The 27,292-nt window shown below is 39.8% G+C and overlaps 1 protein-coding gene and 1 non-coding gene across 2 annotated transcripts in view; both read left to right on the forward strand.

The window, feature by feature from the left end:
* Positions 1-21,102, forward strand: part of LOC136881063 (fat-like cadherin-related tumor suppressor homolog) — a 171,277-nt gene extending 150,175 nt beyond the window's left edge. The window contains exon 2 of the mRNA XM_068229136.1: positions 17,475-21,102. Within this exon, the coding sequence (XP_068085237.1) occupies positions 17,533-21,102 (3,570 nt within the window). The 5' untranslated portion in view covers positions 17,475-17,532. The remainder of the gene's footprint in view (positions 1-17,474) is intronic.
* On the forward strand, positions 11,007-11,125 carry LOC136881343 (5S ribosomal RNA). Its single transcript, XR_010861025.1, has one exon. It is a non-coding gene; the product is annotated as a 5S ribosomal RNA (ribosomal RNA).
* Positions 21,103-27,292: the final 6,190 nt, after the last annotated feature.

The raw sequence follows: 27,292 nt of genomic DNA on the forward strand, positions 1-27,292 counted from the left end.
TTCGGTGACTCCTGGGCCACCTTTGACAGCTGATGGCGGAGCTGGTGAGGCCCAAATCAGCCTCTGGACTAAGCATTCAACATACACACATTTGTTATTTTTATATTACAATAATTCAGTCCTTTGATTCGGATTCTTTGTTCTTCTTAGAAACAAAATGTGAGAAGATCTGTCGTTCTTAATTGTTTTGACACAAAGAAAAATGATCTGAAAAGGAAAATAACTTTCCTTTAAACTTCCGAAGATGAACATTCACGTTAATATTCCAGTACGTAGAGAGAGAAAGTGGTGGGGTGATGACGTAAAATTTCGATAAATAAACTGACCGGCAAAATTGTTCGACTCGTTGGCTGAACGTTCAGCGTACTGGCCTTCGGTTCAGAGGGTCTCGGGTTCGAATCCCGGCCGGGCGGGGATTTTAACCTTAATTGGTTAATTCCAGTGGCACGGGGGATGGGTGTATGTGTTGTCTTCATCATCATTTCATCCTCATCACGACGCGCAGGTCGCCTACGGGAGTCAAATATAAAGATCTGCACCTGGCGAGCCGAACCCTTCCTGGGATATCCCGGTACTAAAAGCCATACGACATTTCATTTTACCGGCAAAATTAATGGATCACTTGAATTTTCAATGGAAAAATCATTTTAAATTGTGAAACATTTTGTTATTTACGTTGATTATTTTCATGGAAAAGTAGTTACAATGCTTAAATACATTACGCTGTAGGAGTGCGTAAATAAGTCATGAACTTACCTTCCTACAGCGCGCTACGGCAAGGTTCAGTTTTCTTTACGCATAACCACAGGAAAATGAAGAAAGGCCAGTATCCAGTAATCGGGAGATAGTGGGTTCGAGCCCCACTGTCGGCAGCCCTGAAGATGGTTTTCCGTGGTTTCCCATTTTCACGCCAGGCAAATGCCGGGGCTGTACCTTAATTAAGGCCACGGCCGCTTTCTTCCAATTCCTAGGCCTTTCCTATCCCATCGTCGCCATAAGACATATCTGTGTCGGTGCGACGTAAAACAAATAGCAAAAAAAAAAAAGAAAACGAACGTTGCTCTGATGGATTACATATCCATATGTGACTGGGAGGCGTGACCAGTCTTATGAAAAATAAAGATTAGGAAGAGTATTGTGGGATACGATCGATATTTTGCTATAACAGTGACGGTATTATCAGTTCAGGACTTGTGACAGAACGAAACACATTATCGTCACATGACAACAGTCTGATTGTACTGGAGAAAATTTCCCCACTGTCACTTTTAAAAGATTATACACATTTCGCTAGATCAAAGAGTACCGAGAACTAGCATTTAGCTGTTGTGTGTCAGTCCACAAGCTTATCTTATCTTCAAATAAAGTGCAAGCGCCGCTTGATACATTTATCAGACATGCTACAGTGATGTCTGTAACAGTAACCAGTTGTAATTGACATAACATAGAACACTTTAAAAATATATGTAGCGTTCAAGTCCATCAGAGAGTGAATCCTCTATTAGTTCCATGTTGATAAGTCCCAGCATTCTGCTACGGGAGCGAAACTGCGAGTTGTCTATTTCTCACGTTATTCTATCCCCCCCCCCCCCTCATCGGGGAGACAGTGGATTTGAACCCCACTGCCGGAAGCCCTGAAAATGGCTTTCCGTAGTTTCCTATTTTCACAACAGGCAAATGCTGGGTATATACCTTAATTAAGGCCACGGTTGCTTCCTTCGCACTCCTAGCCGTCTTCTATCCCGTCGTCGCCATAAAACTTATCCGTGTCGGTGCGACGTACAGCAAATTGTTAAAAAAAAAAAAAAAAAAGTATACTAGGATTTACAACTACCACCCTTCGGAAATGTATGTAAATACACCGTATACAACACTAATAGGCTGTTTCAATTATTTTTTTCGGAACTAACTAATTTTGTCCATTAAAAAGAATATGGTGTTTCTCGGCAAATACTGTAATGGTGACGAAAAAATAATGAATAAAGGAATATCATTTTTTACTCGAGTAATTTTTGAGCTCTTAAAAAAGACTCCTCTTCAGCCACATGTTATATAAATTACAGTACTATTATTTCAGATTATGACGTAATTGCCCTTTTTCCGCATTCAAAAGTGTTCGGAAAATATATTACCTTAGTGTAAGTACAGGGTCACCAATAAGTTCGTTAACATTTGACGAGGGAATACTTCACGGAATGCTGGACGTAGAGAGCTAATAATTGACATACATGATTGGCATGACATTGAGTTTTATTGACACGAAAATAATGTAAATAAAGTTTCACTAACAGTGCCTTTTCTGGTAACATCAACACGCCACGATTGCAGGAGCATGTGATGCCCTCTCGAATCGAATCGGATCGAACGGTGTTGTTTTATTCCTGTCCTCTTGCGGTAGTGATGCCGCATGAGACCTGTGTACGGTATAGAAAGAGTTGTTGCGAGAGCAGGTCTCTCCTTGGGATGCCCCTTGGGGGCCCGGCGATCTCCGCGCCAGATTATGACGCAATCTGTCCAGCGCAATCTGTTGGCCTGTCCGTGCACTCGTTGGTGTCAGTAATACCCCATGTCATGTCAAGCATGTATGGCCATTTGTACCTGGCCTGTTGCTATCCAGCGTCATCTATTGACCATTTTATGTACTCTATCTGGGTGTCAGTAAAAAAAACCCATGTCATGCCAATCATGTGAGTCAGTTATTACCTCTCTACTCCAATATTGACTTGTCAAATGTTAACGGATTTTTGGATCTCCCTGTACTTTTTTCATTGTTTGATTAGAAATCGTCTCGGAATGGTTGAACTCCGCTTCACAGTAATGTAAACACGGATTGTCCGAGAGATTATGGACCTTGTCAAATTGTTGGAATTGTTTCTCCGCCTGATTGCAGCACTGTGGTTCCGTTCCCATCTACAGCAAAAATGGCCGCCATTACCGTGTTGACTAATGGGTAATCCGACATAAAATATATCGCATACATATTACAGTGCATCATAAATTTCGTATTACCTTCAATAATCCAAGACCGGGTGAGCATGTTTACGACCCTGCTAGCTTACTGGACTTTTCACTGCCTCAAATAACACTAATTTTGATGTTTTATTATCACTTAACTCCATGTACACTCCTCTTATATCTTTCTTAGCAACACACTCGCATCGAAACAAAAATAGTCACTGCCTGAGTCATGCGTGGATGATTTGCGAGACGACTTATCAGAATTGTGTATAGTTAAAAATTTAATTTAAGTATGTAAATTCGCCACACTGTGAAGTAAAATATTGTACGCAACAGACACTAAAATGATAAGTTTACGTCACTCGTTTAGAAATTCCCTAAACATATCACTTTAAGGTAAAAGCTCATTTTCCGTGAACAGTTGCGTAAACAACTATTTATGCAGAACTTGGAGGAAAACCGTTACGTGAGTTTCTTTCCTGTTTTCTTGTTAAAAACAAGTCCTTGAAGTTCTTTATTGCCATGACCTTTGACCAGGAGATATTTGATTATAATCATTTTAGAGAACTACAGAAAATACCCAGCTAATAATCAAATTACGTTTTTCATGTTAATTGAGGATTTTCGTGAAAGAAAGACACAAATTGTTATATTTGTTTACGGCCATTTGAGACCATGTTAAGCAATAATCACACATTACTGGAGGCCTTTTTGCAGTCCGAAATCTTTACATTCTTTCCTCTGTTCATCCCCTATCCATTTTCTGTTCATCATGCACGTGATCTATACTTTGTTCGGTTTAGGATATCTTCCCGATTTAATCCACGCTTCTAAAGATCCTGCTTCCTGACCCATTTGTCGGAAACTTTAGGTCTACTATTAAGTGTTTTGTCTGTCTCTTCTCGTCTATTCTAAGCAGATGTCCATAAAATTTGAGTCTTCTTTTCGTCATTCTCCAAGTCAATCTTTCACTTTCTTTGTATACTGGCCATCTACAATTTTTGGACCCATTATCTTGCGGAGTATCTTCCTCTCGAATTTCTTGGCTTAGTCCCGACATTCCTGTCATTCGGAGGCATTCAGTAGCATGCAGGCACTCCGTTTTGATTACTGTATTGTAGTGCCTTAATTTAGCTCGTCATGAGATGGCTTTCCACTTTTATAAAGCATGTGTCCTGCAAAAAGCAGCGGCCGTCTTCTCTCTCCTGTTGTAGTTGGCTTCCTTCTCGCTAGTTTTCAGCTGTACGACTACTCTGAGGTACTTGAAGCTGTCAACCCTTTCTTTCTTGTCTTGTAACGACGAGGGTCTGTTTTGATGGTGGTCATATACTTGTTTGTGTTTTCAAAGGAAATTTGGAGTTTTGGTTTTTCTGCTTCCTGCTTTAGAATATTTATCTGCTCTGTTGTAGTGTTAGTGTTTCTAGGCAGAATTGTGAGGTCATCTACGAAATGCAAGGCAGTTGATCTTGATGCCTTTTTTTTTATCCTCCAATATATACTTGGTTGAGTTGTCCTTTCTTGTCCAGTTCTTTTTTCACATTCGCGGATGACCTCCAAAACACAGTTGAAGAGAACCAGAGATAGCCCACCACCTTGTCCGACACCTGTTTTGATTTCAAACTCCTTCGAGGACTGCCCCATGAATTTGACTTTTGAATGAGTGTCTATTAATATCTGCTCAACAATTTCAGTTGTTTCGGCGTCTACTCCGACTTCTACCTGTATGTTGAAGAGCACTTCCCTGTCAAGCGAATCATATGATTTTTTTCTCTTTTGAAGTCTACTTATTCCTTGCCATTTTCTCAGTTGTCTGGATCTGGCATCAACGTGGATTAAGCCCTGTTTTACGCTCGGATGTCTTCTGAAGGAAATCATAAATAAAGGAATTAATTCATTTTTGCCTAATTCTATGGCGGTTTGTAGTGTGATATGTTTTATGTAAATGAAGATATGTATTAAGAATTATACAAAAAGTCCCCTCCCCACCTACAGGGAAGTTAAAATCCCTGACTCGACCTGGAATCGAACCCGAAGCCCTCTGTATTTAAGACAAGTACGCTGACCATTCAGCCAAGGAACCAGATTTCTATAACTTTCACCTTGAAAGCATTAAAATCTCATCCTATTCCGTGATGTAGCGAGAGTAACATAAATTCTAGGGATTCGGATGGTCCGTACCCCTAATGCTTATGCAAATCTCATAGCATAGCCGTTGTGCAGGGTAGACTATATTTGTTACTTCAATTCATTTGTATTCTGACCTATTACTGCCTAAAAAAAAGTCATTATCATGATCCTGCTTCTAACACTCGATGCAACCGTCCCATTCTTACGGACTCGTCATTAAAGTATTACAAACCATAAGAAAACAATGTGGTATTGCTTCCTTGGTTTCACCAGCTTGTGTGAAGGCACTGCCTCGTTCATCAGGAGTACAAGTTCGCATTGCGGTGTTTCCTCTTGGGAATGTATTGTGAATTTTGTAGGGCCAACTTCTCTTCAAGAATTTATAGTTTCATTTACAATTACTTAATTAGAGGAAAAGCCCTATACTCTCTTATTCAAGTGAAGTAGGAGAATATTGCAAGATTACTCGCTGTTCCTCATGAATCAGTATTTAGTAGCAATAACTAGCAGTCGTATATATTTTATGGTAAAGTAACTTTGAATGAAAAGTTAACAACGGAAGTGGGAGAGCTATTCAAACTGGCAAGAAGACAGTACATAAATATCACGAACAAAAACAGCGAAATGAACAGGGCACATCCTTTTTCAATAAAAGCAAACTTTCAACTGGTCTTCAGACAATAGAGAAACTCTATAAATACAAATCTTAACTTTTTAGAATGAATAAATAAACAAATAAATGAATGATAACAATAATTTTATCTCCCAGTCACGGATGACCAGCAACTGGGGAGAAAGGATTAATGTATCGAAAATATTATTTTTAATAAGCGAATAATCTTCATCCGATTATTTAATTAATCGATTATAATCCAATAAAATAATCGAATGAGTTTCAAATATCATTCAGTTGTGTCGCATAGAATATTTGGATGCGTCATGAATCAATTTTTCGGTTTAAGTTTGTCGGATGGATAATCGACAGAAATAAGCTAATAGATGAACTCTTATGAAAAATAGAAATACGCCTTTTTTAAAAGTATCTCCAAATGTTTCAAATAAATGAGTGAATTAACTGTCTTAATAACATCACTTTTCATTCGATTATTCACAATTCAATTGCCTCATTCCGAAGTTCCGAATGAACAGTCGAAAAAAAAATCGAACGGAAAAATTCACTATTCGATTGCCTCATTCTTTCGAATGAATAATCGAGTGAGAAATATAATCGAATAAGGGATTATTTTGTATTCGATTATCGCATCACTAACTAAAGCAGGCAGTCAGTTGTTCTTAATATTCAAACTAACAAAATAATAATTAAAATACTTGAAATGGAAAATGACTAACCGAGCAAGCGGCTGCGCGGTTTGGATCATGTAGCCATCAGCTTGCACCCGGGAGATAGTGAATTCGAACCACACTGACGGAAGTCCTGAATATGGTTTTCCGTAGTTTCCCATTTTCATACTAGGCGAATACTGGGGCTGTACTTCAATTAAGGCCACTCCTAGCCCTTTCCTCTCTCATGGCCGCCATAAGACCTATCTGTGTTGGTGCGACGTAAAGCAATTTGTAAAAATAAAATAACTACAATATAGTTTACTGAGATCCCATAAACCCTTTTTGGACGTGTCTTTAATAAATTAGACAAAAATACACCTTTTGGCTGTGGGTCAGCTGCAAAATTTGCGTTACAAAATGTGCGACGCGATGTTGCCTAGCAACCGCGCAGGCTGTGATGTGATGAATGGATGGCCATGACTAAGGGATACATAGAATGCTCTTCATACTCACTTCATTAGTGGTAGTTTCATAGGTCCTGAGTCAGTCCCCCCTTTGGATGTGCTCAATCCTACACTTGTCCACTCCCCATTCTATATTCATGTCTCCCGAAAACGATTCGTTTAAATGCAAATAAATTAATCGTTATCAATTTGAGATTTTATTGAAAGACATGTTTATGATCAGTTGATGTTTTCCAAGGGGAAATTTGACTCCATTTTTGAGGTGTCTCCTAGACTCAGTCTATAAAGTCTAGGACAGGGTGACACCAGAACACTACTTCCATGGCACGCCACACAACATACTAACATATTTTAATGTTTTTAACATGTAATAAATAGTTCGAAAATCTACCAACATAGCATATTTTAACATTACGCCTTAATAAAGAAAGATGTCGCAATTAATTATTTTACAAATTTTATTAGGTTAAAGCAAATTCTTAAAATTTACCTGTTGTTTGAAATGTAATTTTCAGTGATGTTTGCAAAATAGAACCATGAATCATTCAGTCGAATGGATTTATATCTTATGCAATCTAATACCTAAATTAAGTCAAATGAGGGATTTCATGATGATATTAAGGGAAACTAATCGGTGGCACACTAAGTAATAAACTAAGTAATAAACACGACCTTAACCCAAACCCTAGTCGGAAAAGGTTTGCCATTCCTTGTCTAGGATATCTCCTTATCCATATCCATTGATATTTTGTGACTTCACATTTCCTTATATTTCTTTTCCAACATTGCTCCGAAAATATTACGTAGTTTTTTCATTCTCTGATTAATAACTTAAGAAAAATGTGAAGTTGAAGATCATTTTCAAATTTACAGTTTCCTTTTTCCATCTACATTCGGTATTTTTATCTGATTTGTCTTGTTCCTTTGCATTCTGTTAGTAGTTGTGCCACGATCATATTTATATTGCATAAAATGCATCGATTTTTCTTCATCTTTATTCTTATTTACTCCTTAATCACCAAGTCGTCCCTCTCATTTCCCTTTTCGTTAACATTTTGTTCCTTTTACAGTTGAAAACGTTTCTTAGCTGACAAAGTAGGCATCCCCATATTACGAAAAACGTAAAATTAAGCTGTTTCCTCTCAATTGTGTTCGAAGTTGAAGGACTAAAGGGCGTGGAAAGATTACAAATTGTGAGTCCTAATAACTTCGTCAAACTAAACAAACAAATTTTGAAAATCACGTCCGGCCCAAATGCAGTTCCGGAAAACAGCCCAAAATCGCTTCCTTCTTTACTCGTTTCCTTTTTTATTCACATCCTAGTCAAATTAACTTATTTATAGGAGTATAATTCTTTCTGTAATCTGTTACTTGGTTCATTACCCTCAGACGATTGTTGATTTTTTGAAAAATGTCCACACCGATTGTAGTTATGGAGCTTAAGCGAAACTCTGCATTGACTCACATTAGTGCTCGTAGTGGTAGAAAAAAGGTAAACTGCTAATCTAATCAACCGGATAACGATGATTAAGAAAAGGATTGTAATTTTGAGGAAAAATGAAGAATATATCCTCATATTTTCTTCTTCTTCTTGCGTTCCGGCCTTCTAAGGACCACGTTACAATTTCAATTGTTCCTCCTTAGTTGTTCTTTCCTTTTCTTCCAATATTCTTTCATTGTTTCACTGTGTTTCTTTTTCCTGTCTTCAGTCCACTTTGTGCCTGTCTTCTTTTCCTTCCTCCCTTGGAATCCTTCCATTTGTAAGACTTTCTTCCTAAAAATCTTTCTTTCCAATAATTCTTCTTCTCGTATGTTGTTCCTTTCCAGGTCTTTCTTGACTTCTTGAATCCAGGTGGTAGTTGATTTATTTTCCCAAAGGTACTTGAAGATTCGTTTAGTTAGTCTATTGTCATCCATTCTGTAAATGTGTCCAAGAAATAGCAATCTCCTTTTTCTTATTGTTTCTGATATGTTTTCTACGTTCTGGTAAATTTCATTGTTACTTCTTAATTTCCAAAACTCTGCAATTCTTAGAGGCCCTAATATTTTCCTTATAATTCTTCTTTCTAATATTTCTAATTTATCAAGCTTGTTGTTCAGTGCTAGACATTCGCTGGCATAAAGGCATTCTGGTTTCACTACTGTGTTGTAGTGCTAATATATTTTATTTACCTAACATTCGTAGCTTATATCCCTGGGATATTTTCAACATTGAGTTGATTGCCTGAAGGGCTAGAACGTTGGATTTTTGTCATTCACCTTCAAAATTCGTTGCGATGTCCCTCACGGCCATTGGCTCTGTGTCTACACGAAATATTCCCGCTTTTGATTTTATTTTGTGGTCTAATTTTCGTTATAAATGAAACGCACTTGAGGTCTTACAAGGCTGGAAGTGCTGTGGAAAGAATTCAAAATAAAGCGAATGTGCATGAAGTCACAGTTTAGAATGCCACTGCAGAGATCATTAGAATTTTCCTTCCGTCTCGCTTCTTATTACCCTCGCCTAGAGCCATAACATTCATGTAAACAATACGCTTTTACTTGATGTAAAGTTAGGAATGTCATTACACGGCCTGTCGAGCGAAAAGGAATGGCGATATTGTCAGCATTGATCACATGAATAAGCCAATTAAATATGACCTTACTTATCTCTCAAATGCTGACTAAGTAAGGACCATTGTATCTGCAGTGACATTTGATTTCCAGTTAAACATCTCCGCAACGCAATTTATCAGCCTTGGTACAATTCTTGACGTTAAAAAAAGTGATGAGCTGAAAACCTGACAATCTCTGAATGTAACGACAGCTCCAGAGGGACTCTCGTGCTCGACTTGTATGGCCAATGTCAATTTAGCGAATAACTACAACATGGTATTAAAAGTGCATATAAACATTTTAAGAAATCGCATGGTATTCATGACCTACACATACAACAGAGCTTTCAGTACTGAAATATCTTCTTCTTCTTAATCTGCTTATCCTCCAGGTTCGGTTTTTCCCTCGGACTCAGCGAGAGATCCCATCTCTACCGCCTCAAGTGCGGTGTCCTGGAGCTTCAGACACTGGGTCGGAGATACAACTGGGGAGGATGACCAGTACCTCTCCCAGGCGGCCTCAGCTCCTATGCTGAACAGGACCCTTGCGGGGGGATGGAAAGATTGGAAGGGATAGACAAGGAAGAGGGAACGAAGCGGCCGTGGCCTTAAGTTAGGTACCATCCCGGCATTTACCTGGAGGAGAAGTGGGAAACCATGGAAAACCACTTCCAGGATGGCTGAGGTGGGAATCGAACCCACCTCTACTCGGTTGACCTCCCGAGGCTGAGTGGACCCCGTTCCAGCCCTCGTACCACTTTTCAAATTTCGTGGCAGAGCCGGGAATCGAACCCGGGCCTCCGGGGGTGGCAGCTAATCACACTAACCGGTAGACCACAGAGGCGGACAGTACTGAAATATAAGGTTTAATTTTTGCATGTCTGACTCCATGGCTGAATGGTTAGCATGCTGGCCTTCGGTTCAATGGGTCTGAGGCTCGACTCCCTGCCGGGTCGAGGATTTTAATCTTAATTGGTTCATAGAATTCATAATAAGTAGAGTCTCATCCCCACAGACGCGCAAGTCGCCTACAGACGTATTATTATTATTATTATTATTATTATTATTATTATTATTATTATTATTATGCCCTTGCTGGCGAGATGTAGTGTTTACAGTGCACTATGTCTTCTGGTCTGGGCTATATCAAATTTGTTACTTTCATTGACCTGTCACAGTCTCATCCTTGGCTTTGACAATATGAAAGTGACTGAGGTATGAGTGATGCTAGTAATACCATTCCGTATGCAGCCAGCCCCTGTTATGAATGGTGTGAAAATATCGCTCATAGGGTCAGTTGGTGCATACATTTCAGTGGGCTTGGCAGACTGATATGTAAGAGCAACTGCTGGCTCGGTGAGGAAAGCAACGGGAAACTACCTCACTCCTCGTTTCCCTAGTACGCCTCTTCAGTGACGCCTAGGCTATTTATGACAGCTGTTGGCGGAGCTGCAGAGGATCAAACCAGCCTTCGGGCTGATTACCCAACATACATACACATTATTATTATTATTATTATTATTATTATTATTATTATTATTATTATTATTATTATTATTATTATTATTATTTTGTTCGTGCCAACGGCCATACCCTGTTGAATACACCGGTTCTCGTGCGATCAGCGCAATTAAGCAACATTGGGCGTGGTCAGTACTTGGATGGGTGACCGCTTGGGAACACCACGTGCCGTTGGCTCACTTCCGTTTTAGCCGGTCCCGTGGTGTAGGAGTAGCGTGCCTGCCTCTTACCCGGAGGCCCCGTTTTCGATTCTCGGCCAGGTCAGGGATTTTTACCTGGACCTGAGGGCTGGTTCGAGGTCTACTCAGCCTACGTGATTAGAATTGAGGAACTATCTGACAGTGAGATAGCGGCCCCGGTCTAGAAAGCCAAGAATAACGGCCGAGGGGATTCGTCGTGCTGACCACACGACACCTCGTAATCTGCAGGACTTCGGGTTGAGCAGCGGTCGCTTGGTAATCTAGGGATCACGTTATTTCAGCTGTTTTCTCAGGGCTTTGCTCTTAGCCCAGTGCTCCTTCATTCTTTGTCGATGTTGCTTCTCTCTTTCCTCTGTCCACGTCTTTCCAATCTTCAACTTTGACCTTTCTTGAAAACCCTGCTGATCTTTTAGTTTCTTCCTGTGGGGTTTGCATTCTTGTATATCTTCGTATGTTACCCGCATGCCGGTTGAGGCGCTGGCCTTCTCACCCCAAGTTGGCAGGTTCGATCTCGGCTCAGTCCGGTGGTATTTGAAGGTGCTCAAATACGTCAGCCTCGTGTTGATAGATTTACTGTCACGTAAAAGAACTCCTCCGGAACTAAATTCCGGCACCTCGGCATCTCAGAAAACCATAAAAGTAATTAGTGTGACGTAAAGGCAATAACATCATTCTCCTTAGTGATCCCCATCTCCTGTAGGTCCCTTTCCACCTCCTTGAACCAAACTGATCTTTAAAATAGGTAAAGATGTGGTTCGATAATCGTGTGGGCTTCATTCTTAGCATGTGGCCATAAAATGAAATTTTCCTTTTCCGCATGCTATCAGAGGTCTTCTGTACTTGAGTATATTTCTCTTACCCTCCACGCTGAGCCCATTACTTTCCTATGCTAATTATTATCCTCCATTCGCCTCACACGAAACCACCACCATCGGAGCTCATTTTAACATATAGCTTCATCAATAGGAGTTTATTCCCTTATGTCCTCATTCCAAGTACCCTCTTCCTGTTGTTCCCACCTCTCTGTACCAGTAATTCTCGCTATTTTCATGTCCGTTGTTTCCAACTTATAAGATATCCGGAGTCCAGCCTCTTGTATTCCAGTATAGTACAGTCCGTCTGAATACAGACCGTTGTAAAGATTGTTTTGTCTGGAAGCTAGGTTGCTTGCTTATTGATCGATTTATTTATTTATTTATTTATTTATTTATTTATTTATTTATTTATTTATTTATTTATTTATTTATTTATTTATTTATTTATTTATTTGCAACTAGTGTAACAGGATAGGAACAATAATTTCACTCGGAGCGTAAAATAAATTGAATTTCTTCCCTCATTACGTCGTGGACTTCCGTACCAGTCTTAAGGAATAGATGAACTTGAACCAAACAATGCATTGTACAAGAGTATTGAATGTTAGAGTACATATTGTGTAACTATAATGAAAGGTTTCCCGTACCTTGTCGTTCTTGACCTCAGCTGTTACACAGCTACGGAACACAACGTGGCCTTTGGAACTACCTCCACTATTCTTAGCTGCCGTGACTCTTTGCAATTGAAACATAGTTTGAATACATTCCATTCCCAAGTTGGTAATTTAAATATTTATATCATCATCAGTCCTTGTTCTCTGAGGCCATCTCGACGTCATCTCGGGGCAGCACCAACTTTAGCTTTGTTTACATCCGTTCTAAATTCCGCAAGTCCCAAAAGTTAGATTCAGAGCTTGAGCACTGCTTTCTACTGTACCAGCTACGTCATGTGAGCCTGACGGCATGCCAGTTCTTCTGATTGCGGCATGTTGAATCAGCTTAGAAGTTCTGAAACTTCTATACGATTGTTCCTTCACTCATGACTAAAAGTTCACTGTACTCCCACAAAAAGAAATCCCTGTATGATAGATTAAAAAATATGAGTTCCTGACTAATTATGAATGCAGTTAAATTGGTTAAAACAGTTCTTTCAAATACGCATCGTAAATAAGACAAGATCTTGAAATACAGCACAATAAATTTAAAAATTTGTGCCTGTATAGTGTTATTTTATTTATTTATTTATTTATTTATTTATTTATTTATTTATTTATTTATTTATTTATTATGTATGTATGTATATATGTATGTATGTATTTAGTACGCACTACACTGCACGATTTCTAATTCGAATTACAGTGGCAATTGTTTACATGTGTTTATTTTTCAATGTTTCGAATCAGTCTAATAATCTAATGTCTAAACTATTCTAATATACTTTCAATGAGAAAGAAATAATTCTAATTCTTACAAGGAACAAGTAGATATAAGACATAATTTCGTGTCTAAACTAGTCTAATAATCTAATATTGCCAATGTTGTAATATTATTATTGTAATTTTTTGTTGATACTTAATATTGTTGTTTATACCAGTTGTTGTATTTTATAGTTATTATTATTATTATTATTATTATTATTATTATTATTATTATTATTATTATTATTATTATTATTAGTGTAAAATGGCGCTCCATAGGCTGTATCTAATAAATTAATAAATAAATATCTGAACTGTTCTAATATTATATTTACAATGAGAAAGAACAATATTTCATATCTAATCTAATTTAATCTTTACAAAGCAAAGCAAAGCAAAGTCATCTCCATACAGGTCATGAAGGCCCTTGGAGGAGTGGAAGTTAAAGGCTTCCACTCTCCGTAACCTCGGATCTTGATGGGGTAGAGTGGTTAGCTCTACGCCCGGCCGCCTTTGCCCCCAGGAATTAACCTGGTACTCATTTTTGGTGTAGGCTGAGTGAACCTCAGGGCCATGTGCACCTCCGGAAGTGGAAATCTCGTTTCTTAAATTTTACGACTTCCTGACGGGGAATCGAATCCAAGTTCTTCCGAGCGAGCCGAGCACGCCTTTACCGCCTCGGCCAGGCAGCCCCTTTAATCTTTACAAGGGAGAGTAAAATAAAAAAACGTAATTTCATATCTGAACTATTATTTTCTCCTAGTTCTAACAATTATAATAACATTTATGAGATAGGGCTTAATGTAGGGTGATAGTGAATTGTTGTAAAAACAGGTCTAGAGGTACAGAGAAGTCTGAAGAATTATTTTTCTGAACTGCACTGTTGTAGACATTGCGTAGCCTCTAGAGTGGGGAATTTTTGTGTGCATCTGTTCTATCATTTTTATTCTGGAAAGTTACATTTTTCCTCGCAATAAAGGGGGGCACGTGGAAGCTCAAGAGGCATAAAAAGTCAGGGTTGTCAATAATAGAATTTATAGTTTTGAACAGAAACTTCATCTCAACCTTTTGTGTCCTCAGTTCCAAGCTTTCTGTTTCAAAATTTACGAGAAGTTCGTTGTTTGCTACGTGCGGATAATTACAGGTTTTTTGAAATATACTTATTTTAAATATCTCTTTTCGACTTTTTTCGATCTGTGCAATATATATTTTGTATGCTGTGATCATAAAATAACTCAGCATTCCGTGTTCATATTGCAAGCTTCACAAAGCACTAGATGTTAGCTTCAATATCAAAATAACTGTTATGGGAATTTCGTAGGTTGCAGAGGAGTAAGAAGGTACCGGGGTGAATGGATGGACAGAGAACAGATGAAAGCATAATTTAAAACACTAAAATTTGAATTTTTTCTTTCCTTTCCCTTTTTTTACTTTAATCTTTGATAAACAACAACGACAATTCAGGAGCTCGTCGGCTCAGATAACAGTAATGATCAAATTTCAAGTACGCAATAATTTGCAGAATGAGCTTGTAGCTCCAAGGTTACACTTTGCTCCACTCGATTTACATTCTAGGAGAGTGAGTTCCAAAACTTACTACAATCTAGCCTCTGCAAGGCACAATTCCCTTATCTAAACACTAGATAAACCTTAAAAAACCAACAGAGTTCACTGTCATCCCAGCTTGACAGTTCAATTACACACACATCCATGATTAATGATACAGAGGCAATAAGTACCCATTCTAAATGGCCTTAGTGGTCAAAGAAACGGTTTAAGATATTGGTCTTAAACAAAAATGCTAGGACCAGTGGCGGCTGGTGCAGAAAATCAGTTGTGTGCTGTAACCCATCCCCACTCCAAAAAATAAAAAATACTTAGAATCATACCGGTATGTGGTTTTGAAGAGGCTCTCCACTGAGGTTTCCACACTGAACAAACACGCAAACAACCCCAACATATATACACATTCCTCATTAAAACTATATAATTAAACACACAATAACACATGCAATGGCAAAATATTCACGATCTCAAACACTTGGTGTGAGCGCGCAAAAACAGAACTTCCCGATGTTACCAACATCATTGAAATAAAACCAACAACGTCGTAATGCAAAATTATATGTTATGTTTTTATAGTGTAATTTATAAACTAGACATATTAATTAAAGAAAATCACAATATCATGTCCTTATTTTGACAACATAAAAAGTACAATTTTTATAGTTCATCGATTTACAAATGTGACTATGGAATAGGCAAGTTGGTAGTATTCTATCCTCTTTGGTATTAAAAGACCTGGCGCGAACAGCTCTATAGTATTTCGTTTTCCCGTAATTTCGTAATGCAAGTGTGCCTAGTGCAAGTGCTGCCTGTCTGTGGTCGAACGAAGAATCGCTGTGAAGTGATGTCTTGGCTGTTGTTTCCACAGCCTGTCGGAACCGATCGGAACACATTCTCTTTGTATCGGAAAAGTTCGGCACGCATGCGCAAAAGGCAGAGTTCCTGGTTTCTGTGAGCTGTGATCGCACAGCACCCGGCGTGGAGCGCACCAGTAGTTACGTGGTTATGAGGGGGGTTGAATAATGTCCTATTCTTTGGCTGACGTCTTTTTCAATGCACTGTACAGTACAGTATTTGATTGTAGATAATATTTTAAAACTAATTTAATTTTCCCAATAGGCAATGTGCTGCAGCACTTCAGCACATAAGGTACGGCCGCCCCTGGCTAGGAGGTGAAACACTTGCACTCCTTATGAAGTACCCTTGAACACACTTAAAACTCTATATGGGCTTGTGGCCCGAAGTGACAGAGGCTAAGCCTATACTACAGAGGGTGACAAACTGGCGAAAATATTAAGTTCCAGGCTAAGATTTAAAGTTTTAGAAAAAGCATAGTCACCCCGATACCAAGTGAATGGGAATTAAAAGAGGGTGAACACTCTTTATTCCGTAAGTTATAGCTTTCCCAGCAGGGATTTGAATACATTCCTTAGACTTGCTTGAAAATATACATTTACACGGTGATATTAAGCTTTAGAAATTTACATGAAGAAATAATTTTGAAACCTTCCTCTCAAGTTAGCTTTCTGAAACTATCACATATTTAAGAGATGTCTGCCATTACCTTGAGCTAGTGGGCCTTCCAACGGCGGGCAAGACTTTGTCCTGCCTCCACTACGTATGCACTCTAGACTGGAGCTATGAAGAAGACCCAACGGCCCAAAAGCTCCCAGGTTTTATAACGGAGGGGGAAGTTCCAGAACTCTCTAGGCCGATGGTCTTACACACCTACTATTTTGATTGGCTAACGAAATAACTGCCAAAGTTTCTGATTGTCTAATAATTTAAGAAGGAAGGAAGGAAGGAAGGAAGGAAGGAAGGAAGGAAGGAAAGAAGAGATAGAAGTGTTCGTAACCTTAGCACACCGAAAAACAAGCTACAAACACTTCAGTTTAACCAACTTAGAAAAATAGAATTCCATTGAAAATTAATTGTCAGTCGCCCCACCAGAGGGTGCACATAAGTCGACAGTAGAGACATCTGAAGATTAAAGTTCGAAACTTCTTCCGATACTCAGTTCAGCGTTTACATCACAGATGGTCTTCTAAAAGGCGCTCAGTTCAAATGCACGGAGAAGATGTACCTCCGGTTCAATAAGTAAGAATACCCCGACGGTATTAGAGCACTCGAAGCCTGGGGAATCTTTCATTTCCTCGGCCTTCGTGGCCCTTGTCTTTCTTTGTCCGGTACGTTCTTTTTTCGAAGTGTCGGATCCCTTTCATTTTTTCTCTCAGATTAATGTTATATAGAGGATAGTTGCCTAGTTGTACTTCCTCTTAAACAATAATCACCACCACCACCTCTCTCGATTATGGCCATCTATCAACGGGTGCTAATTTCGAATAACCCCGAGCCATAAGATATATTTGTCAATTTTTATAACGAAATAGTATCATGTAACAAAATGTGTGGCTAAGTCACCTCGAATACCCGTTCCTGACTTCGACTTATTTTAAACATGTCTGTGACATTCTCATTTAATTGACGAATAGTGTGAAGTAACTGTACTCTATTTTTTTTGTTTCAGAATGGTTGTGCCGTAACAGACACCATGAGCTGAGGGCGACTGGCGATTCTCCAGTAGAATGGAAACAAGATGGCTGCGCCCTCGACACACACCGGGCTGGCTCACGGCGACGCTAGCGCTCCTGCTGGCAGTCTCGAGAGCTGGCGACATTGCCACCACCATCACCACCACCACTACCACGGAGTTCCTCTCAACCACCGCCTATCCGAGCAGCACCGTTGGTGGGGGAGAAGATGGAATAAGCTCGGTCCCACCGTCCTCCGCCCTAAGTACCGCAAGCACGCCACCGGTACCCCGCAACGATGCACCTTCTTCAACAGCAACCCCAGAGTTCGAATTTAAGTTTACAAAACCTTCATACAATGTTAGTATACCAGAAAACTCAGTCGCTAGAACTTTTGTTACTCCCGAAGAAAGAATGGGGATTTTTACTCCGTATAACGATCCTGATTTTACAATTCGTTACAAGATTATCACGGGGGACAGGGATAAATTTTTCAAAGCAGAAGAGAGATTAGTTGGCGATTTCTGTTTTTTACTCATACGAACTCGCACTGGTACTGTAGATGTGTTGAACAGAGAAAGAAAAGATCGATATTACCTTGAAGTGAAGGCTACGGGAACGAAGAAAGATAACAAATCTGTAGTTTTGGAAGCTGATACTACTGTTGTGGTCACAGTGTTGGATACGAACGATCTGAACCCGTTATTCTATCCTACAGAATATGAATTGACAGTTCCTGAAGACACACCCCTCCATAAGAGTATTCTCAGGGTGACAGCAGAAGATGCCGATCTTGGCCGAAATGGAGAGATTTATTACAGCTTTAGAGAACCGACTGAACAGTTTGCTGTGCATCCTATGACAGGAGTTGTGTCGCTTACGAGACCTTTGAGATTCTCGGAGAGATCACTTCATGAACTGACTGTAGTAGGACAGGACAGGAGCGCTATTTTAAAATCCTCCCTCACAACAGGATCAACTGCCAAGTTAAAGATAAGAGTACAACAAGTGAATCTTAATTCGCCAGAAATTTATGTACAGCATTTACCAGACATTGTAGAGCATTCAAACGCAGATATTTATGCGATAGTGCGTGTAGTTGACAGAGATAAAGGCATTCATGGTGAAATTGAAGGATTAGAGATAGTGGATGGTGATCCCGATGGGCATTTTAGGATTAAACCTGGAGATAAGGCCGGAGAGTTTAACATTGAAGTTATTAATTTATTGGATCGAGAGATGGCGCCTCAAGGATATAATCTTACATTAAGAGCGACTGACAGAGGCATCCCACCTAAACATAGTTACAAACCCGTGCCTGTTCATTTGACTGATTTGAACGACAATGCTCCTGTATTCGATCGTGAGAAGTATGAAGTAGAGGTACCAGAGACCGCACCCATTAACACCCCAGTCATTCGGTTGAAGGTGACAGATATTGACGAGGGGAAAAATGCTCAAGTATTTCTAGAAATAGTGGGTGGTAATGAAGGAGGTGAATTCCGTCTGAACCCAGATACTGGAATGTTATACACGGCTGTGAGGTTGGATGCCGAGCAGAAAGCCTTCTATTCCTTGACAGTGTCTGCTATTGATCAAGGTAACGCAGGTACACGCAAGCAGTCTTCTGCCAAAGTTACAATCACTGTCACTGACACGAACGACAACGACCCTCTGTTCGATACACCCGAGCTGATGGTGTGGGTGGACGAGAATGAGCCGTCAGGAACTTCTGTTACCAAGGTAACAGCGAGAGACAAGGACTCTGGGGAGAACGCCTATATTTCTTACAGTATTGCCAACTTAAACCCTGTGCCTTTCGAAATAGACCATTTCACCGGTGTAGTAAGAACAACAACAATTTTAGATTATGAATCAATGCGAAGAGAGTATGTGCTACGTATCCGTGCTTCTGATTGGGGATTACCATATCGTCGACAGACTGAAATGCAATTGAAGATACGGGTGAGAGACATCAATGACAATAGACCGCAGTTCGAGAAAATAAACTGTTCTGGACACGTACCACGTTACGTTCATATTGGTACTGAACTTATCACGTTATCCGCAATAGACTTTGACGCTGGCAACATCATAAGCTACAGAATGGTATCAGGAAATTCTGATTCTTGTTTTGCGCTGGATGCTACTTCTGGAGTACTATCAGTTACTTGTGATCTCACAGATGTGAAAGTATCTGACCGGGAGATAAATGTGACGGCCACTGATGGGACCCACTTCGCTGACGTTGTTCATGTGCTGATCAAATTGGTGAATGCTAAACCTAGCTACGGCTCTCCAGGTAGGTTGCTAAGCGACGAAACCGGCGCATTTGACTGTCAAGACACGAATGTCGCCCGGAGACTGACGGAAGTACTTGCCTTAGCTGAAAGAAACAACATGCCAGGCACTCAGGAAGAATTCGCCATGATGCCCAGCAGGTACGGCGAAAATATTCACTCCCCGGAATTCCTTGACTTTCCCAATGAGATCAAAGTGAACGAATCTGTACCACTTGCAACAACACTAGTTAGAATACGCGCTCGTGACCGCGATTTGGGCTACAACGGCAAGTTAGTGTTTGGAATATCGGACGGTGATTATGACTCAGTCTTCCGAATTGATCCAGATACTGGTGATTTGAAAGTGATTGGATACTTAGATAGGGAACGTGTGAGTGAGTATTTTCTAAATTTAAGCGTATACGATCTTGGCAAACCTCAAAAATCAGCTTCCAGGATTCTTCCCATCACAGTACTAGATGTCAACGACAATGCACCTAAATTTGAGAAAGCCGTTGCTAGTTTTCGTGTAACTGAAAATGCAATTAATGGTACTGCAATATTCAGAGTGAATGCGACCGATGCCGACCTTGGTGAAAATGCTCGAGTGACTTATTCCTTAGTAACGGATACTGATGATTTTGCTGTGAATCCTACCACTGGTATTCTGTACGTGTCCAGTGCACTAGACCGTGAGAAACAAGAAGTGTATGAGTTGAAGATCCGTGCTACTGACGGTGGGGGAAAGAATACAGACACACCACCTCTGTATTCTGATGCGTTAGTGCGCGTGACCATTGATGACATCAATGATAACGCGCCTTCATTCGCGCTACCTAATTACTCGGTGAAGATCAGAGAGGATATACCTGTGGGTAGTGTCGTTGCCATTGTCAGCGCTACTGATCCTGATGTTGAGTTAGGGGGTGAAGTGAGATACTCTCTGGTGGACAGTGATGGGGTGTTCACCATCGACAAGTTATCAGGTACCATCAGGACAGCCGTGGCGCTCGACTTTGAAGAGCGCCAGATGCACAGTTTGATAGTGAGGGCAAGAGATAGAGGAACTCCCTCCCTGAGCACAGAAACTACTGTGCTAGTGGAGGTTGTGGATGTTAATGAAAACCTGCATGCCCCAGTGTTCGAAGATTTTGTCCTAGAAGCGGCTGTCAAGGAGAATCAACCCCCAGGAACTCTGGTTACCACCGTTCGTGCAACCGACGCAGATCCTAAAGGCGACGACTCCAAGATCTCCTACTCCATCAGAGGAGGCGACGGCATTGGACTGTTCTCCATTGATAATGAAGGTAAGACCCTTTCACTTCTTAGTAACATTGACTAGTAGACGGCTAGGCAGAATATTAGCAATTCACTCATGAAAATCCATTCTTAATACTACTTCATGCAACAAGCCTGTAGTGGCAATAATGAAGACACTAGTATGTTTATGAAACGAGCGAAGAGAGTTTTATAATTTCCATGCGAGTGTCTAAAGTATCATTATAGGCGAGTTACATATGACTATTTATGCTCGACGATAATTATAACTCTGTTTTTTTAAATATTCATAAATTTCTGTCAAGATGTCACTTAACAGTTGAGTTTACAGAACAGAGCGCAGAGCGCATGTGATGGGTTATTGATTTTCCTTAAGTGGATCAAAGACCTAGATAATGGCATATGTTTTCAAAGCTTTGATAGAAGGTTATCATAACCTAGCTTTATTTCAAATACAAATTGTTGGTTGGTGAAGTGAATTTGCGGGAATGTGCCATGTGGTTGTGGAATATTGGAAGTAGAAGGTGCATTGTTATTAATATGTGTGTCCGACATGTTTGATTTTGCTATCCTTACCTAATTGGTCAAACAGTTGTACATAATGAAAATCTGAACGGTGATTGGTGGAGAATCTGTATCATAATGAAAATCTGAACTCTGATTGGTGGAGAACCTGTATCATAATGAACATCTAAACTCTGATTGGTGGAGATTCTGTATCATAATGGAAATCTGAACTCTGATTGGTGGAGATTCTGTATCATAATGAAAATCTGAACTCTTGATTTGTGGAGAATGTGTATCATAATGAAAATCTGAACTCTTGATTTGTGGAGAATGTGTATCATAATGAAAATCTGAAGTCTGATTGGTGGAGAATCTGTATCATAATGAAAATCTGAACACTGATTGGTGGAGAACCTGTATCATAATGAAAATCTGAACTCTGATTGGTGGAGAATCTGTATCATAATGAAAATCTGAACTCTGATTGGTGGAGAATCTGTATCATAATGAAAATATGAACTCTTGATTTGTGGATAATGTGTATCATAATGAAAATCTGAACTCTGATTGGTGGAGAATCTGTATCATCATGAACATCTGAACTCTGATTGGTGGAGAATCTGTATCATAATGGAAATCTGAACTCTTGATTGGTGGAGAATCTGTATCATCATGAACATCTGAACTCTGATTGGTGGAGAACCTGTATCATAATGAAAATCTGAACTCTGATTGGTGGAGAACCTGTATCATAATGAAAATCTGAACTCTAATTGGTGGAGAACCTGTATCATAATGAAAATCTGAACTCTGATTGGTGGAGAACCTGTATCATAATGAAAATCTGAACTCTGATTGGTGGAGAATCTGTATCATAATGAAAATCTGAACTCTGATTGGTGGAGAACCTGTATCATAATGAAACTTGAACTATAATGAGCTTCATTAAGATTCAGTTTTCCGGCATATAATATTTATATTTCGGCATCGTCCAGCATAATTTTTTAAATATACTTTTACTTCCATGTTTCAGTAGTGACCCATCTGCCGAACATGCATTTACAAGCGTTACTCATTCATAAAGTCGTCCTCCACACACCGGGCTCAGACGATCCAGCTTACAACAGGACTTGAAATGCCCTTCAGACGTAAACATTCTTCCTCCGTTAGAAATATACTGCCGGGCGTTAGACCATCATACTTTGTCATGCAGGAGCCTGCCTTAAGGCGTTAAGTCTATGTGGTCTGACAGCGTGGTTATCCGGTTCGAGTTCCGTTGGTCGAAAGCAATGTTCACCATCAGAATGTTGGCCGGCAGGATAGGAGAGGTGATGGAATATACCATTTCTAATCACCAGATTGCGTGCCAAACGCCTGGATTCAATTCCAAACCTCCCCTCAGTGTTCATATGGAGTGAGGGCATATGACGCTCTTGATAGTGATTCGTCTGTCGGATGGGGACGTAAAGCCTTGAGCAGACCCCTTCGTGTTATTCGACAGGAGTAGGCTACGTGCCAAAACCGGTTTTCACACTCTCCCTACCTCATCATCATCATCACCACCACCACCACCACACATCCAGATACGCAGGTCGCCCATGGGTGTCAATCAGAAATACCTGCACCAGGAGAATCGAGCATACCCTCGGACACTACCGGCACTAAAAACCCTACGATGAGATAAGGTCATGCAGTGTTCTTTTCATGTCTCGAATTTAAGATCAAGGCTCCTGACCCGAACCGCGTAGCCATCTCGCTCGCTCGTCGTTGTTTTGGTGTTTTTCCTCTGCCGCGATTGCAGACTTTGGAGCACATGTGGATTTTGGCCTGTTTTTCTACGACCAGATGGCCTTCCTGACGTCCATCCTATGTGATGACCTGTACATACTATTGCGTGTTTCTATGGTGTTTGGTAGAGTGATGAGCTGTGATTTTATGTAGAGGTGCGTGTGTGCTAAGATGATCACAAACACAGCTAAAATCCCCGACCTGTCCGAGAATCGAATCTGGAGCCATCTGAACCGAAGGCCACGACACTAATCATTCAGCAAAAATGGCAGATCATCCTTGTTTTGGTGAGTGATGACGGGAGAAGTTGCGGCTCTCAAAGTTAGTCTGTTCTTTGGCTGCGTCAGGCAAGAGGGCAGGTTTGTTTTTCGCTGGCAGTCTCCGTACCTTGTGATGTGAACTCTGTTAGTAGGTCACAGTCCGTCTTGTGTCATCTCGGTGCCTAGCGTCATCTGTTACTGCTCTCACTCCATGTAAAGCAGTGATCCTCTCAAAAACTTTCGACTGACACACCGCATTAGCACTCTTTCAAAATTTTACTCACCCTTCGCGCAATTCCTTCCTTCCAGCTGCTCTAATAAATACACGGGTTCCATGGAAAACTGTGTACTGAGCGCATGTCACTCAGTGGTAGAAAAGAAAAGTATGAGACAATTTAAAGGTGTGAATAATGGCCAAAATTATGTCGCTATTAATGTAAACCTTCGTACGCCAGAAATATATACAAAGTGAAGCCGAACTCCACTGACAAACTCTCGGAGGTTGTTCAGGGGTACCTTCTGAGTATATTGTATAAATGCGAAACAGAATCTGAAGGGAAACATTCCTTTGTGACAGATATTGTCCCACATACTGATAATCCATCAATACCTTTGTAATTGTAATGTAATTTTTTTATTGCATCGATTAGCAATAAAATGAGTACCTAGCACTTAGGGGTGGTAAGCGGACCCTTAAGTTTATTGTATAAACTCTAAACATAGTCTCTTCCAAAACTGCGGATTACACAATAGAAACCGCCTTAATGTAAGAATTAATGTAATTAAGGGAGCAATTCCCTCTAATACTTGGTGTTTAACAATTACGATTTCGTTTTTACGAAGTGATCCACTTTTTTCGTCCGCTAGTGTATAAGGAACTGTATCACTGAAACTTTTTTTTTTTTTGCCGTTACTTTCTGATGCTTGCATACATACCAAGCACAACACTTCGCGATTCGCAAGGTGTTACAGATTGTAATTTCACATCAACAGCTCCCTAACCATCAGGAAAGAAAGAAAGAAAGAAAGAAAGAAAGAAAGAAAACAGCCACACACGGAGGCAACAGAATAATATAGATTCGCATGTAAAGCCTACTAACAATCACATCCTAATAGAATTAATCAGAGAGCAAACACGACAACTAGTGACACTTAACTGGATTATTCACTACATCGGGGTCAGGGCTCACAATGGGAACGTCGGCAGAGAAACAAGCAGCAGGTAACAGAAATCTACCAGCCAGCTGCGATCGTAAACCATTCAATGTTAAGTTCTATGAAGTGCAGAAAATAAGTGTAAATAAGCGGGAAAATTAATAATAAAGGCAATGAGTTGGCGGATATAGTTCCTTTGAATACAGTCTGCATCAAGGAGCTATACCAGATGACTGGAGAGTTGCCGTAAACTATAAAGGAAAGGGTGATAAACATTAAATCTTATATGTAAATTATAGGCCAGTCGGCTTGACATGGTTGCATGTGAGTTTTGGGAAAGCCATTCTTTCTGATTATATTATACACGTCTGTGAAATTACTAACTAGTTTAAAATAAGGCAGTTCGGGTTTACAAAATGTATTCCACTAAAACTCAACATATAAGATACCAGCAAGATATAACTTATATTTTAGATTCAGGAGGTAAAGTGGGGTGTATAAAGATTACCTATCAAAGGCATTTGATAGGGTAGGTCATGAAACTACTGTCAAAAATCAGTGCAGCTGGACTAGACAAAAGTATGACTGAATGGGTCCCTGTATTTCTAGAAAATAGAACTCTCTGAGTTAAGGATTTGAAGTACTTACCAAGGGAGATGTTCAATAAACAACAGAAAAACAACAGATAAGGAATCTACCACCAGGGCGACTGCCCTAAATGCAGATCAGTAGTGATATATTGATTGATTGATTGATTGATTCATTCATTCATTCATTCATTCATTCATTCATTCATTGTATATGTTCAAAATAGTGCATGTAGTATTAATATTATAATGGAACATGCTGTAAATAATTTTCCCCAAGAACATGATTTACAGATTATCATGGTTTTTATCTTTTGAGTCTGCAAGCCTGTATTGTTATTTGTGCTTCTGTCGCTTCCCTCTGAAGAGTAAGGATTTTTCATTCATATGTCGAGGCGGTTATACTGTATTTTCAAATCGTTCTCCTTAGGTCAGCTTCTACAAATGTGTTAGCGCCAGCTAAGTACTTCTCATTTAACATGGTTAATACAGACCACACTATAGCCTTAATGGAAAGCTGCTTAAAGGCCTCTTGCATAGGGATATGTCCATATAGCTAGCATCAGTAGGCTTAGCCACAAAGCCACCGTTTAACACGCTCAGCTCTCACAAACACAGCGCTTTCCTCAGTAATATTCATCAGATCAGATCCGTCAGTGTACAGAACAACATTTGTTTTGTCTGCTAATTTCCATTTGGCCTGTTTATGGCGGCACGCTGCCTTCCTGTGGCAGTAACACTGAAATTTATACATCTATATATATATATACACACACATATGGGAAGCAATATCGGAGCTGGATGAACGGTTGACCGAACGCAAAGCTTAAAAAATGAAAAAAAGTGAACGTTCTCGCTGACCATATGCGGTATCGGATGCTCTCCTACGTACGCAGATCGTAATGAAATTTAACTTTCAATTGATTTTGTCGTTGTTAAGTTGCCAAGCTTGATCCATTGCCAGCTCTGAACAATGCTTCACCGAGTTACAACTGAGTTACAAACCCCCCGTCAGTTCGTCCATCCACATATGGCAGAGAAATGAATTAGATGTAACAGATAATTCACTAATAAATTCAGGAAACTAGAGTTGAATAAAAAAAATCTAGTCTTGGGTGTTTCGTCGTATCTGTCCCGAATACCCTCCTGCTAACCGGGCTAAGTTCATCTCGGTTCGGTGGTATTTGAAAGTGCACAGATATCCCAGCCTCATGTAGATAGATGTGCTGGCACGTAAAAGAACTGCTGCGGAACAACATTCCGGCCTCTCGGTCTCTTCCGAAAACTGTGCAAGCAGCTAATGGGACGTAAAATATATTATTATTATTATTATTATTATTATTATTATTATTATTATTATTATTATTATTATTATTATTATTTCAGACTCGTTGGCTGAATGGTCAGCGTACTGGCCTTCGGTTCAGAGGGTCCTGGGTTCGATTCCCGGCCGGTCGGGGATTTTAACTTTCATTGGTTAATTCCAATGCCTCGGGGGCTGGGTGTTTGTGCAGTCCCCAACACCCCTGCAACTCACGCACCACACATAACACTATCCTCCACCACAATAACACGCAGTTACCTACATATGGCAGATGCCGCCCACCCTCATCGGAGGGTCTGCCTTACAAGGGCCGCACCCGGCTAGAAATAGCCACACGAAATTATATATTATTATTATTATTATTATTATTATTATTATTATTATTATTATTATTATTATTATTATTATTATTATTACGGGGTTACCCGTGGAGCAGAAAGAGGTTAAAGAAGGTGCCGGGGTGAATGGGTCTATATACAATATCAAAATTAATTTAAAACTTGAACTGAAGATTATATTTCTTCAAAAAAACAATAACTTCACTTAGTGAACATAACAACATGTCAGGAGCAAAAGCAATCTTGAAACAAGACTAAGAAAATCCAAGATTAGTGTATTTTACATATTCTGGGC

Source organism: Anabrus simplex, chromosome 9, assembly GCF_040414725.1.
Source record: "Anabrus simplex isolate iqAnaSimp1 chromosome 9, ASM4041472v1, whole genome shotgun sequence".
Classification (NCBI taxonomy): Eukaryota; Metazoa; Arthropoda; class Insecta; order Orthoptera; family Tettigoniidae; genus Anabrus; species Anabrus simplex.